Source organism: Strix aluco, chromosome Z (assembly GCF_031877795.1).
Source record: "Strix aluco isolate bStrAlu1 chromosome Z, bStrAlu1.hap1, whole genome shotgun sequence".
Classification (NCBI taxonomy): Eukaryota; Metazoa; Chordata; class Aves; order Strigiformes; family Strigidae; genus Strix; species Strix aluco.
The window spans coordinates 70656362-70672822 of NC_133971.1; the positions used below are offsets into that span (position 1 = coordinate 70656362).

A 16461-nucleotide genomic window follows, 5' to 3' on the forward strand; every position below is an offset into this window, starting at 1 on the left:
TCATGCCTATTCCCTGTTTATCCATTGTTCTCTGTAACAGAAGATGAGCTATTTCCACAAAGCAACTGCTACACTTCCCTTTACTTTGAAAGGTTCTCATTTCAGATTGAAGCTTGACCTGTTATACTCGTTATACTGGTGTTCCTAGCCACGTCCAGCACACTTGTCCTGTTGGTGTCCTAGTGCCATATCTCAGACCTGACACCACCTAAGGAATCAGGTCTGAAACTAGCAGGCATTCATTGACCAATGAGAGAAAATTATTAATTAAAAGAAATGTGTGCTTCTGTTAAGTGATAAGACTGTGAAAACTGGGCTTCATGTCACTTTGAGTATTAGACATCCTGATACCTTTATAATCCTTCTGTCTCATTATATGGACATTTCTTTTGGTCACCATCCTGCCGTAAGCAACTTCTGCCTCATCTGCTCATTTTCACCCCTGCTCCATGCCCCTACAAGACTTTATTTTAAAAATTCTGTGAATTACATTAGGACATAGATAGGAGTTAAAAATACTCCTTCCAATAAACTTTAATGGTTATTTTTAAACTTACAACTATGTTCTATTATTCATAAAGAAGAGGCAGGCGAATAAAGGCAGACAAAAAATTATACAGAACAGGTATTTATACTTAGGTATTGTTATCCCAGGGGTGAGGATGTGGTTTCAGTACTGCTTCAGGTATCAAAGCACTCTTTCTGCAGGTCTTTATCTGTCACTCTTTAAAGCTTTAACAGTGACAACTGCCCAGGATCAGCAAGTACAACGCGTACTTGTTTATTCTGTTCCCCATCATGTGCTTCCTAAATCTCTGCTACCAACAGCAAAACACAAGCAACACTTAAATCCTGGAGAATGAAGAGGAAGCAGAAAAATCTGTGAGGGTTTAGGTAATAGCCAACATTACTGGAGAATGCAACTGTGCACTCTGACTCTGAAAGATAGTAAATCAGTTTTCCTGCAAACAAAACATGCACAACATATATATATATGTTTATACATATATTTTATACATATAGTCACCCTCTCTCTCTCTCCCCCTGACCCCATATAAGAATACAAATAGTTATTGATGTTGCAAATTTGTTGAAAAACTCTATTGCATTTTTTAAATCAGAAACCTAAAACCAAGTAGAATTTGAGGCCCGTGTAGTAAGATAACAATACCAGTACTGCATCAGAAGAAAGCTCCTGGTCCTGTTTCCAAGGGGCCAAGAGACATGATTAAGGACAGAGCAGGAACTGGGACTTGGTAGTCCCCAGCGTGACCACAGGGCCTCTAAAAGCAACCACTTTTTAGGGAAATCCTGAAAGAAAGTTGTATTGCAGTGGCTACACACGCTCTAGTGACTAAGATCTCCGTTCCTGGGCTGGCAGTTTATCTATCTGCGTACTGCAACATAGTCGTTTAGTGCCCTAGTGCCAGTGTAACAGTCCCTGAGTTGCCTTCATTTAAGTATGATTTCACAGCAAAACCTGCATATAATCTCAGCTGCTAGCCTTCCCATGATTTTTTTCCCCCTAAACTTGCACCAGAAGCATCTGTTAGTGAAGGAGCTAGCGCAGGGTCACTGATCTGACAAACAACTGCAGTTTGGTCGGCTGATACTTACATTATAACACTCATTGTGGGCTGCTGGCGGGCTGGTATCTGCAAAGAGATCAGTATCTTCCCTGTATAAACAACACATGCAAACCACAAATGCAGATTAAGAAAGCAGTGACTTTCTTCAGTGTGAGCTGTGGATTTTCTTTGTCAGAGTCCCACTTCGACCTACCACACCTACACTGTTTTCCTAAGTACTTTTATGTTCTCTGCTACATCTAGCACAACCCTGCAACCAGACCACTCTACAGAGTCCTTCTTAAACCCTCAGGAAGGAGTTTAAAGTTTCCCTTCCCAATGTGATACCAGTTCAGACCATTTTGTCAGAGCTCTGACACAAATGCGGGATGTCTGTGGTGGGAGGTTACCACCTAGGAAGCCCTTGCGATACTGGGCCACGACTTCCCTTCATGGTCAGCTGCCACGGTGTCTGAGGGCATTCAGACAGCTGAGAAAACAAGACATAGCATTTGGTTTTGGGTTTTTTTAAAGAATCCAGAGACCATATTTAGTGGTTGGATCAGTGAGAAACGGGACAGACCACAACCTGTCATCAACACCACCAGGAGAAGCAGGGAAGTTGACATGGACCAGTGCTCACAATGAAGGTTCTCTGACTCTGCCTACGCTTACAGAAAAAGGTGATGCCTGATATTATTCCTTAGATACTCATCAGCATGATACAAAGTTGAAAATACATGGAAACGTCAAGTACATGAAGGAACTGACATGCATTTAAGTATTAGTTCACGTGTGCCTTTGTATCAGTATTTAATGGTTTCTTGACATAAGATTATATATAAACCAACATCAGCTTGATTTCCTATGACTTTTGGAGGAAGATGGGGAAAGTATTGTATTGTACCAGGTATATAACAAACATGACGGTGCTTAAAGCACTGGTTTCTGGCTTCCGACTTGTTGCCAAACTTAATTCTTATTTCCAATTTCAGGGCATCTTTGCACCTTCAGAAGTAAAATAAAAGCAAACTGCCTAAACCTGGTAGTATCCAACAACACAAGAAAACACAGAAACCCCACCCATCTCTAACAAATGAGCAGTTTTCGCAAATTACTTTGACTGGAAATTAAGTTAGTCTGAACAGTCAGCTGCAGAGAGCTGGTCTTGTGACTGCAATCACAAGATGGGGGATCAGACAACAGGTGGGGGCTGGCAGGCTTCCCACCAGCCTTGCAGCACCCAGCCTACCTGTGCTGCTGCCCTGCCTGCCTAGCACTGCAGGCAGCTGATCCTGGACCCTCTGCAGCAGGAGCTCACCCTTCCCTGAGGAAGCAAGGCAGCTGAAATGGAGATGCTGTTTGAAATGTTGCACCACACGTGTCTTTGAGCATTTGTATCAAAAGTTGGTACTTTATTCTGTTTTCTACAAAACATACACACAGGGAGTTTTGTGGATTTTTTAATCTGTTTTCTACAAAACATACACACAGGGAGTTTTGTGGGTTTTTTAATAAAGCCAACTGATATTTCTGGAAAAATCAGGCAAGACTTTTCTTCATTTATAAAATGGAAGCAGTATACTTTGGCTAATTACAGACAGGACAAGAAAGACCTCTTAGTTTACATAAATTATACTACCCATTTAGGCTCACTGTGAGAAAAGGGTGGTTGGTACCTATGGAAGAGAAGAAAGGCACTAATAAGAGGAAAGATGATAAAATCATTAACTCCCGCAAGACTGCAAAGATAAAAGTATCTATTTTCCAGACACGTCCAAGGCCCAAGTGTGGGTGAAGTAGGGACAAGGGAACAAAATCAACACAGAGATAGAGGATCTGCACACAGTTACCCAGAGGTACAGAATCCCAGAAGTTTTGAGAAGAGAGTTGCTACCATTCAGGCTTCATGTCATCAGGGGTAATACTCACAAACCCCATGCTTTGCTACTGAAAACACTTCCAGGTTTTGTTTGTCACTTTCTGCAAATACAGATGTGGTTTCAGAAAAGAGTAAAAACCTCAAACCAAGCATGCGATCTGATACTACTGAACTGATTTTAATACTTCATGGAGATAGGTGACAGATCAGTTTTCCCACTGAGATCCGCCCTGGGGGTTGCTCTCACCTGATGCAATGATTTGCATCATGGTTTTGCAGGATCCTACTCAGCAGGAGCTGAGCAGATTCCCGGTAGCAGCTTTTGCAGTTCTAGCCACTACAATCAATGAAGGGAGTTTGGTAAGCCAGCTTGCAGAGGGTGTTGGCCAGGACAGCTATGTACTCACACATCGATAAATATAGCTCATCCTAAGCATTCTTGTCAGCTGCTTGAGCAGATCACCTGATGAATGTTTTATCACTTTTGAAGAGACACCTCCACGGAGGAGATACTACACCGGCTCAATTACCCAGTCAGCTGTGCTCATGCCGGCCTAATCCCAGCCCGGGGCAGAACCCTTCCCGATGTCTCATCAATTCAGCGTTATGTTCAGATGCACTGTCAGCAGATGCCCGGGAAAGAAAGAAGTCAGCTTCCCCCACGCCCAGAGGCTGCAGCACTGGCCTCATGATCATGTGCTGAGAAAAGCCTAACTCTGAGACACTGGCGTGCCTGCCACTTACTTACCAGGTGACGGGCTATCTGTGTTTTGCCCTTTTGATTCCCTGGTTTCCTGTTTTGTTCCTGCATGGACAACTTTCTCCCTTTTTTAACAACTCAGCGTGATTTATTGTTCCAGCACAGGAAGCAAAAAAAGAAGACTGCACAACTGAAAGCAGGGAGGATAAATGGAAGGGAAAGAGTCACACAGGCAAATGTAGATCTGAAATTTAAACTCAGTAAAAGAACAGGGGTGTTTACCTTTTAGCTCTATGGAAGAGCTGGGAGAAAGAAGACTGGGAGAAAACAAAGCCAAAGGAGAAGGCTAGCCTTCTCTCAAATGTACACACACAGCTGTTAATCAGCTGCAGGGCCCCTGGCAGGCAGCCTCACTGCTTTTGGCAGTTTTCCTTTCACAGTCCTCAGCTGTGTGTCAGTTTAGATTAAAAACTTGGTGGGGAGGGAGATTCTCTTGCTTTTTGGTTTAGAGAGTGCCTAACAAAATGGGCCTATGAAGTTTGTTGAAATGTCTGGAGATACTGCAACTGAAATAACACTTCATAACAATTCCTGATGGGCTTCCTATGACTACAGGTTTGCTTCTGAAATGCTCTATTATATTGTGAGAGAAATGTGATCAAACCTCGTAATAGCACTGAATCAGAAAACACAAGTCCCCTCCAATTCTTCCTGTGACTAGCAAGCAACTAATAGCAAAATGGCAGCAGTATTAATTCTTAACCTTTGCACAAGGCATTGTAATTTCTGTATAAACACAGAGAGAAGTTTCTTTCTTGCAGGAGAATATTATCATAAATCTCCAAAAGCCAGTGCAATTTCACATCACAGCTGATGTTTTCAATATATATTTCTTATTCCAAAAAAACCCTGCTGTCAGCCAGTGCTTCATGCTTGAATAAGGAAAGCAAACTGCAATATTAGTAAACATGGCTGGGCAGAAGGAATGTTAAGAGGGCTACTGCGAAAAACTTGCATTCACAATTCTTGCATTGTTGTGCTATTATGGTAAAAGATTGTGGTATGCACTTGGCCAGACCCATATCTAGCAAAACTGGGCATCTGCAGACACAGTTTTGAGAGGTCTGTGGGCAGCCCTATCTAGGTTTTTTCCTGACTTGTTACTAGCCTCATAAACTAATACATGACAGAGATACATTTAGAGATACACTTGCTTTGCAAGTGGGAAAACCCACCTGTGATTTGGCAGCTCTGAAATTACCTTTATTTCGTTGACTTCTGTACTTTAAACAAAAGTAAGCATGTTCCAAGATGCGTGCTACAGCCTGAAGGAGTTCTCAACATTCCGTTTCAGCATCAACTTCCCAGAAACCCTAAGCTGGTTTGAGTATCAAACAGCCCTGCACTTATTTTAAAAATTACAGTTTTATGCCACTGCATGCATGCTGTGCAGGAAGCTTTCACTAGTAATTACAAAAAATCAACTTAATAATTAAAACCAGAACTTACAATATTTCCACAGCTGTTCTTGAGACTGTGATTTTCCATAGTAGAAGCATAAAATAACAGCTGTAATAGTTTCAGAGGGCCCTCAGTGGCACCCCAGGAGAGCACACCTAAACCACTCTCACCCTGGTGGATCACACATTAACATAGACAAAGAACTTTGAACACTAAGTTAATTCCAGATGAATGTCCAAAGTGGATCAGATGCCACTAAGCACATGGACAAGCCTTACCAGGCTGGAAAATCATCTTTTCCTTGCTCAGATCTCAGCCCAACCACAATCTTTCCCTGGAGGCCTTCACAAAGCCAGCCTTACCCAGAACTGTCTTATGAAGGTGCCTGGGGAGGTGAATAGCTCACTCTCTGACTTTGCTCCATCATTGATCACTTCTTCCCAAACCAGGACTGCAGAAGGTAAGGTAGCACATATCAGAGCTGCAGCACCACACCTCACAACATACATTGGTATTTCTAAAACATGTTTCCCAGCATCACTTTATTGGGAAAGGCTGTTAGATTTCACCCAGAAGTAGGGTTTGGATCTCCTGGAGGTGGTGAGAACTTAAGTGAACAAAACAAGGTAGAAGCATTTTAAAAGAACCCAGTATGTATTTTATAAATGCCTGTCTTAATGGTTTCTTTGCCCCTTTACTCACAAAGTTTGGCCGTAGCTCTTCAACAGACACTAGCATGATGGAAACAAAAACTGCTGCAAAAATCAGATCTTAAGACCACTGGAAAATAAATCCTTTTGCAATTTAGCGTGAAAAAAAGAAATAAAGCAGCCATGTTCTCTGTGAACACAAGCAAAGGTGGCTTCTTCCAAAGCCCATAATATATCTAAGCTAATCAATCTATGGATCAGGTCTCCACCATGTGGCCAACCCTCCTCCTCCCCAAAGTGAAGTTTCAGGTTGAATCTTTACTGATGAATTTTGTGTCTGATGATAGCCTTTTTCCAACTGCTTTAGCTGGCCCTACACTTACATGAAATTTCATTGATGATTTGATAAAGCTCTGATTACAGAATGACAGAAAACACCCCCATCAGTGAATTCATCTTAATTCTTTCTTCAAAATACTGTATTAGTTAAGCCTTAGCATTTCCTGCTATGACTTCCCAACAAGAGTGAAGGGTATTGGGATAGACTGCAATTAAAAATGGACTCTTAATCTGTCGTATACTTAATAAAGTGGAAAGAGAGCCAGAAAGCAGAAGCATCAGCCTACCTTATCACAGCCATCAGGGTATGCTCTATTGCTTGGTTAATAGCCCAAAACTGCAGTTAATCTCTAATATGTAAAAACTGATTAATTGGTATTAAGCTTAAGAGGTCATAGAATCATAGGATGGTTTGGATTGGAAGGGACCTTAAAGATCATCTAGCTCCATCCCCTCTGCCATGGGCAGGGACACCTTCCACTAGACCAGGTTGCTCAAAGCCCCGTCCAACCTGGCCTTGAACACTGCCAGGGAGGGGGCAGCCACAGCTTCTCTGGGCAACCTGTGCCAGTGTCTCACCACCCTCACAGGAAAGGATTTCTTCCTTTTATCTAACCTAAATCACCCCTCTTTCAGTTTAAAACTGTTACCCCTCATTCTATCCCTACAATCCCTGATAAAGGATCCCTCCCCATCTTTCCTGTGGACCCCCTTTAAGTACTGGAACACCGCTATAAGGCCTCCCCAGAGCCTTCCCTTCTCTTGGGTGAACAACCCCAACTCTCTCAGCCTGTCCTCATAGTGGAGGTGCTCCAGCCCCATGATCATCTTCGTGACCCTCCTCTGGATCTGTTTGAGCAGGTCTTTGTCCTTCTTATACTGGGGGCCCCAGAGCTGGACACAGTACTCGAGGTGGGGTCCTGAGAGAGCGGAATAGAGGGGGAGAATCACCTCCCTGGACCTGCTGGTCATGCTTCTCTTGAGGCAGCCAGGATATGGACACATGGCAGGACTTTTTATTACACGAAGATTAATTAAAGAGCAAATACTGCGTAACTGATGTTCAGAAGCTAGATTTTTCGTCTTCTTGTTTTTTGAAGTGGATATTCCCATTTTCCTATACCTCTGTCTCAGAATGATGTGTTTGCTGAGTGCCCTTATGCAGATCACCAGACTTATTATTCACTATAGTAAAACTTCACCGATACAACTCATGATGTTTAGCTTCCCTGCAAGGTTTCAACACAGTGAGATGCACTGTAGTCCTTCAAAATATTTTGAAAATTACTTTCCTGCATGGATTGGCTAGGGGGATAATAAGCTTATTTATTCCACTGTTAATGTTCAGAAATTGATTTAACATTAGCAAAGATGAAAAACAATGCGTATTAAAAAAACCTCACAAAATTCCATTCTACTTAGCAATGACAGATAGGATGTGAAAATTACTGTTTTTAAAGGGAAAATAAAGTTTCTACATGACAATTAAATTAATTTCTTACTGGAGTTTAAAGAATAAGCACTTCATGTGTAAGTAGAATAATTTCTTTTCATGGATTTCCTTGCCTCAAGAGTACTTGTCTTTGGAAACTCATGACCAACTACTAATAAATACAGTCATTCAGCAGGCAGATCAGAGAAACTGTTATTCTTATGAGACCTTTAGGGTAAGCACAGTCTAAGAAGCACCAGCAAACAGAAATCAAATGCAAAGCCTTTTTTCTTCCCAAATTTAAATAAAACAGTTCATTTTCACAATGAAGATGGAAGCAAGCAATGACCGCAGAGCTTTATCACTGTGCAGAACTGCCACCCACCATGCATGTAACATATTGCCCAAATCACATATTTAGATACACATAAGACCACACTAACAGCAATAGCGGTAATTTAGACAGGGCCTAAACAGAGCAGTCTAGATAGGATGCTTTACTGATAATACATGTACACCAGTATCTTTAAAAATAATACATCCTGTAATAAATGCAACTTCAGCTATCAGCAGGAATATAAAACCAAAGAAAGCCTGAAAAAAAAAGCATATTGAAACACAGTCATCAGCAGCTTTAAATACCCATAGCTCTTCTGTGAACAACTTTCTGTGTGAATGAGTAACATGCATTCTTCAACAGGGAACAACTTTGAAGAGATTACATTTTCCCCAGCAGGATATACACCATTATGGAATCATTTGCTACTTTACAATAGTATTTCTAAAGTAAATGAAATAGCTCTACAGAAGATAGGGCCACTGTAGCAGAATCAGAAAACCAGATTTAATGTAATTGTTGAAATGTAACAGGTTTAAAATTTCTACCAGTGTGCTTAACTGCAACTTACACAAGATGCATGTAAGGTAATTCTGGGTGAAGCTGTTACTTAAGAAGACTGTGTAAATATTGAGTTATCTGAATGACCTGACTTACCCTGTCCCCTTCTTGATTATTCCACTCAGAAGAAAGGATGTTCAGCCAAAACAGTCAGCAAGTTTTAATGCATACAAATAGCTGTATTATCACATTTTATTTTTAAAAAAGTCAGAGACTGATGCCTGTTTTGTGAGCTACTTTCCCATTCATGTGCATACGCTTTGGAAAGTTACTTCCTTTTAATTTCCCATCTGTTCATAAAAAAAATACCTTCTTTTCCCAGCAACTTTTATTAACCTTGGCCTTTATAACAGAACACCTTTACCTGCTACTCATTTTTTGCAGCAGTTCAAGTCAAGCAGTTCATACTGGTTTCACCCTGCACTGGATATTCTGTCTTGTTTTAATCAGTATAGAAAACCAGCAGCACCTTCAGTGCTAAGCTCACAGTAATGTCAGCTTCCAGGATCAAAAAATTGTTCAGAGACAGGTCTCCATCCACCCCCAATTCTGGAGCAGCTACTGCAAAAAGAGCTTACAGAGTCACTTCCCTGGCAGCATTTAGCTCTTGCCTCCCATTTTGAATGTACAGACCATTGCCCTTTCCTTCTGAACATAAGGCTTTAGAGGACCACCCGTTGGCTCTGTATTTGTTTCCTCCATAGCTTCCACCAAGCAATGTAGATGCTCTCCATAACCGGCTTAGCAAGTATCATAGCTATATTCTAACTGGTATTTCTGCTCTGTGGCATGTTAAATATCCACTGGGCTGAGGGAGGCTCTTCCTTTAAAAAAAAAAAAAAAAGGCTTGTAGGGAGATTCAGGTTGGAAGAATTCATCTAAAAGCAGCACATGGACAGATTCACAACGGAAAAGTAGTTAAGTTTTGATTTTTCTAGATACCTCACTTTGTTTATCTTTAAGAAGTGTTTATGAAATGCAAGCTTAAGACTTACTTATCTACAGTAAGGAAATTCACCTTCCATAACTTGTAGTCCAAGCGTTCCCTTCAGTGCATGTCTATCACTCAGAAAAGATACTGTGCATAAAAACCTATGGGTCCATAAACTCTGAACTGGTGCCGGTTGAGCTGCAGAACTAGACTATTTCCCCTCCAGCCCAAATGCAGAAGGGGGTGAGTCAGCACCCAAAAAACAAGGCAAGTATCCCCCCCAAGCTGTTTTTGGTATTACCAATTCACCCTCCTCTGCAGAAACTACTGGTACCCAAAACATATCTAAACAACAGTATATAACAATCACTAATCATGTTTCATCAGCACAGATCCCTGCAGAGTAGAAAAGTCCTCTCAAAAGAAGAGGTACAGGACACAGTACAAGTCACCAGAGTGCAGTCAGCCATCAAGGATCCAGGGATTAACAAAGTGGCCCAACTTCACTTTCCATAGGAACAGCATTCCTTCCCCTCCCTGCTTCTTTGCCCAGCCAAAGCTCATATAGGGGGAAGACAGTATTAAGGGTCCTACATATCTCAAGAAACAATCTTTTGCTTTAAACAGCCCAGGTGCTTTGGGTGTTCCTGCTATATCTTATAACGCTCAAAAAGAGGCAACTGGTCTGACCGCAAAGTGTGGTACTTTGAGGTGGCAGAAGAAAACACTGGTGGTATTAAAGCTAAGTGAAGATCAGATGCTGCACGTGGAACGTGAAAAGACTGAAGATCATTGTTATGAAGTACAAAGAACCATAGATAGTATCACCTCTGGGTCACAGGACTAAGCCAAAATTCACTTACAGACACATTCTGGGGAGCAAGCAGTTTCAAAGAATGAGTCAGATTTTCAGGCACTTTAGTTGATAAAAAGATTTTTCCACTTCCCATTTTAAATAAGTTGTGTCACAAATAGTACACTGCTGTTAGCCATTCCCAGATAGGGTTGCATTTTAGTAACTGATGAAAAGAGGCATGCATATAGGCTTCAGTTAGTAACACAATTTAGGGTACCTGTTTGATGAGTCCCAAGTAGAAAAAACACAGACCAAAAAGCTAAGTCATCTGTACACACTGGAATTTAAGTGTTTATTTAAAAAGTAAACTTTTGGGGCACATTGCAATTTTAAAAAAAGGAAACAATACAAAGAAGATTAAGCAGTCAAAAGCCAGCAATATTACAAGCTGTTTACATACCAACATTTACATTAATTTAAAACAAGTGGCATGTCACCAACATGTAAAACATAATTCAAAAGTTTAAAAAAAAAATCAAGTTGACTTTTGAAGGATACAAGTCTACCACATGTGTGAACACGGGTTTGGTCATTCAGTTTAAAACCCCTCTTGCACTGAAATGTTCAGTCTTCAAATTATACAAGTGGATAGCTAGCAGCTGTTGCTATTCCACAGTGGTTCTTCCTGTCCTTGGCCATGTAGATATATCCTTTGTCACCCCACTTCTCACCCCAGCTGAAAACAGAAGTAAAGGGTTTGTTTTCATATTCAGAAGAGACTTAACTATTCCCCCATAAGTGTCTGAATTGAAAACTGCTGCCTTCCACATTTGTGGAGAAAAATCAAAATAGCTGCAACCAAACTAAAGCATTTTCCAGCAATTAAATGCATGTTACAGGAAAGGCACCCCAAGCTCACAGAAATAAAGGCTGCAGCCATCCTCTCACTAGATGAAGATCTTGATGTGCAATCCTGGATTGCTCAGACACTGCTCCCAGCCAACTTTAAGGGAAGGCCAAGACTGCAAGCAGTATCTGAGGCCCCAGTAATGCTGAGAGCATGAGACAAGCTCATGTGATGTGCCCTCTAGCATTACTTTATTGTTTTCCCTCCAACATAGGGGACAACTCCACTTTTAAAGTTCAAGTGTGACACTACTTCACCCAAGTGAGCAGCAGTCTGCTTCCAAAAAAAACCATTACACCCCCACAACCTGGTTTCCTCCTGCTCTGCTCTACCACTTTAAGATCTACTAGCTCCACGGGCTGTTCCAGTACTGAGGACCCTTGAGTTAACTAAAGTAGTAGAAGAATGAGCTTGCTGCTTTGGGCCTACTTTATTAGGCTGCCAGCAGCATGAGTCAGGTTTAACTTCTGTCATACAATATGAGAACAGTCTCCAGATTTTCCACATGCAGATTTTAACTACTGGTGTCTCCCCACACCCCACTACAAGTGACGAACTACCTTCCCTTCTCCCCTACCTCCAAAGGGTACAAAGGCACAGAGAGAGATCTTACCTGTTCTTAACAATCCAGTATTTTTTCCCATCTACGTCTTCCCCCTCAAAGCCATAACCTACAACCAAAACACCATGGTCCAGATCTTCACTGCTGCAGTCTGGTTCATAGTAGATACCTGCAGAGGCATAAATTCACATGTGAACACGCCCATCTGCAGGAAACCCTTCTCCCTCAGTAGAAGCTTGCTGTATTTCAAATTACATGGTGCACAGTCTCTTGAGAGAGAAGTCATAAGTATATCACAGCAGAAACTGAGGAACAAGTACACACATATGCAAGGGAACTACAGAGTGTTGAGAACCTGGACTAGAATTAAAAGGACTCCTGATTATGTCCTATGTCAAGATCATAGTTGTTTTTTTAGCTATTAAACTGAAAGGCAATTAATACCAAATACTCAAAAAAAAAAGAGAGTTCTTTGCATGCAAGTTGTTAACAAAACCCCACCTGACTGATAGAACTGGAATGAAGAGTGGCCTGCATCAATAGCAACAGACACTGGACCCACAGCTGCTACTGCTTTCATGAGAGCTCTTTCGTGTCCTTGAGGGATGTCAACAAAGCCAGTGTCATTAGCAGCATTGTACTCTGCCTTGTAGCGACAGTCTTCATCATCCTAAATAAAGAAAGCCCTAGTTATTACATAGTTCTGCACATAACACACAGGTGAGCACAGGAACTACCAGACATTCTGTGACCTTGCTGCCTTGCAAACAAGGGACTGAAGAGGATCCAATTGCTTCACCAGTGCTTTGAAAGAATTGCACAGGAAAAGCACAGAAGCTGCTTCTGAGCTTCTCAAAGGTACAGAAAAACCGAAGGACAGCAGGGCTCAAAAGGAAAGCTTTACTGGGATGCAAAGTACCATTACATCCTGGAACCCTCCCTTCTTTGGTGGGCAGGACAAATGTCTTTTCAGGGAGGAAAGAAGCCCAGAATGCATTAATGGGCAATGGAAGAAAGCCAAGTATTCATTAATTACAAAGCAATCCAGAAACTGCTCGTTGAGCAAGCACTTAAAATCCACCATTTTAGACTGTCATGGTTGGAAAAACTGTACAGAATGATTTAGAAGTTAGTCATTTGCATTATATGACCTTAGATACAGCATTCATGTATTTTATGCTGTTTCTTCACATTATCTTTCTTACAATGAAGCCTGGATTGTTGGTGCCACAGGTATTTACATCAGGAGAGGCCTAGTTTGCAAGTTAGGCCATGCGAAACAAAAAAACTAAAGCAAGCACATCCCTCCCTTACTTGTGTGGTAAAATTAGTACTTAAATTGCCTCCCCGCAACCAAAGGAACATGGAGTACACCTCAATTGCTTTCTTTTTGTACTCAGCAAGTTAGGCAGTTCCTATAACCAACTGGGATCTCTGCAAGAGCCAAGATTAGGAAAAAATTGAGATTACAGGGATGCAGGTGAACAGGAACCCAAATCCAAAGGCTTTGTGTTGCTCACAACAAGCAGCATTGCTATTGCATATTCCATCAATACAGCATAAGCCGCAAGGAAAGATACTCTATAGAAAGTGGAACTCCAAGTGGTAAAAAGCCCAAACCATGGGCTCTCGAGTGATACCACAATTCTACTGCTCTTTTTTCCTTTCATGTCTGTTTAACTTTTGGTAGATCATTAGGGGTATTTTAAGAGTCTGCCCATTGTCTACATTATGCACATTTAGTCCAGCACTGCCAACAGCCATTGTTAAAAAACAAATCATACTAGCTGCAAGAATTAGCTGGTCTATGGGTAGCAACTCCACAATAGCTCAGTCATGGGAAGCTGAATTGCACCTCCACAACTAAGTAGCACTGTTGACAAGGGCTGGGTCCAGGTCTGGTGTGTCAACCAAGATAAGGCACAACATCTGATAGGACAACAACAATGAGGGGGAGGAATAAAAATATTCGCTCTAGTCCTTCCAACTGGTCTGGTAAGATTTTGAACTCAAAGACCAGTGAAGCATGTGATTCCTACTGGGGCTAGCAGTCATTCTAGTTTTCCTGGGAAAGATGCAACAGGAAGAACAGATGTACCGATTACTACTTAAGACATTTTCCTTTCTAGGTACAAGTTTCCCAACATAGTTTGTCCACACAAAGGATGTGACACCTACAATACAAGTTCAGCTATTACACTTACCTTTGCAGTGTACGGGTAAGATTCCTCTGAATCAATTCCCCCATTATCCTGCACATACTGGAAAGCCTGGTCCATGAGACCACCATTGCAGCCTTGATTCCCTTCAGGGCGAGAGCAGTCCACCAGATTTTGTTCACTCAGAGAAACAAGTTTGCCAGTTTTTCTGAAGTGCTGTCCTTCAAGAGCTCCTGTTGTGCTGAAAGCCCAGCAAGAGCCACACTGACCCTGAAGCAAGAAATGAAATCACAAGTTACAAATCCAGACAGATTAGGCAATTACAGTTCCCTTACCACTGATCTAAACATGAAAAACACAAAAGCCACAAGACAAACTTCAGTTTCACACTCCTAGCATGTGCAAGTGAAGATGTGACAGACTTTTCAGTTCTTAGACATTTAGTACAGAACTCCTGAAAAATACTAAAGGGGTACAGCAGTTTTATCAAAATGGCACTTAATTTAGTAAGCTTGCGCTGGCCTTCATTAAACAAATCCACAGTGGCTTTTCTTCTGTGGAAGCAGAGGTAGCATTCAGGAAGCTGAATCTGTAACTGGTTAAAAATCCACCATCGGAGAATACCTGGTCTTTAACTGGAGTTACATATCCCTTCTCTCTCCAGTCTACTGATCGTGGTACTTGCAGGAAGCTGGGCTCAAGAAACTGGGATCCTCTGTACTTCCTTTCTGACTTCTTGTGGGCATAGCCATTCATCAGCTGTCTGAACTCCTCAGTTGTCTGAAGAAAATTCAAGACATGCAGTCACCATCTATTACACACTGCTGTTTAGCACTGTGTTTCATACTTTTATACATACCATGTCACCAAACTGATTCATTCCCAACTTGTAGCTGTGTCTTCCTAATGAGTGATCCAGATTATGGAGTTCAATCATTTTCAGATTCTTCTCCCACACCACTCTTCTCCAGTTTTCCTCTCTCTGAGGGGCCAGAAAACAACATACTTCAAGGAGGCAGTTCAGACAAAGTTCACTCGCACGATAATGTGCTTCGTTATGGCTTGTATACTCAGGCAAATGTAGACTACTTGAATGGAAAGTCTGAACACTGTTTAAGAGATAGTCTTTTTGCCACCCTTGTAACAACAAAAAAAAATGAGTACAGTACAGTTGAGTCGATGCACAAACACAAGAAAGAGAAGAGGGGGATTATCCTTCCCAAGCGCAGACCACAGCCAGCGTTAAAACAAAGCAGACATGACTCAGCTGGCAGGGCCCAGCTGAGCACGTATCCCCGGGCGCTCACCTCATGGTAGTCCTTGTTATGCCACGACTTCCACAGCTGCCAGTGACCGTCCAGATCGGGGTCTGCTCTGGGAGCACCGAAGGCCAGTCCCAAGCAGAGGCTGAGCGCGGTTAGGCACAGATTCATGCTGGCAGATCTGCCGGGAACGGAGGGACAGCGGTCAGAGGCAGCTGTAGGCAGGCCAGTCGCCCTTTGCTTCACAGCCCGCGGAACGGAGGGGGATGCCCGGTCTGAAACCAGCCTGTTGGCCGACACACAACGTGTCCCCCCACTCCCTTCGTAAGCCGATCACAGGGGAGAAAAGCAAACCGCACACCCCAAACGAAGCCGTCCGGGACAGACGCGCAGGGAGACTGGCCGCCCCCACCCCCACCGAGCCTTTCCCGGAGGCCTCATGAACTGATTCGGCCTCTGCCCGTCCCCCTCCAGGGAGCGGAGGCCTCTGCCGCCACTGTAAACAAGCTCGGGCGGCGGGGCCAGGTCGCGGGGCGGGTGGCCGGCAGCCTCCCCGGGAAGCGCCCAGAATGGCGGCTCCTTTCCGGCGGCAGCCGCCCCGCCGCAGAACAAGGGCAGAGCCGCGGCCAGCCGGCCCGGCCCGGCCCGGCCCGGCCCGGCCCGGCCCGCAGAGCCCCCGCCCCGCCCACCTCAATCGTTCCCTGTCACGATGCTCCCAGCTCCCGCGCCCGGCGGCGTCCGGCCGCCGCGGCCCTTCTTATACCCGCCGCGGCCATGCCCGCCCCGCCGCGCCGATTGGCGGCCGCGCCGGGCCTCGCCCCGCCGGGCAGCGCCGCGCCTGCCGCCGGGGCCAGGGCAGGGGCCGCGGCCGAGGGGCTGCGCCGGGGCGAGAGGCCTTACCGGGGCTGCCTACC

The 16461-nt window shown here is 43.3% G+C and overlaps 1 protein-coding gene across 1 annotated transcript; it reads right to left on the reverse strand.

The window, feature by feature from the left end:
* Positions 1 to 10981: 10981 nt before the first annotated feature.
* Positions 10982 to 16268, reverse strand: CTSL (cathepsin L). Its single transcript, XM_074812977.1, has 8 exons — positions 16237 to 16268; positions 15593 to 15728; positions 15145 to 15267; positions 14910 to 15065; positions 14331 to 14555; positions 12628 to 12796; positions 12178 to 12295; positions 10982 to 11393 (listed from the first exon to the last, which is right to left on the reverse strand). Exons 2-8 carry the CDS (start codon positions 15716 to 15718, stop codon positions 11294 to 11296), a joined length of 1017 nt encoding a protein of 338 aa, XP_074669078.1. The 5' UTR covers positions 15719 to 15728; positions 16237 to 16268; the 3' UTR covers positions 10982 to 11293.
* Positions 16269 to 16461: the final 193 nt, after the last annotated feature.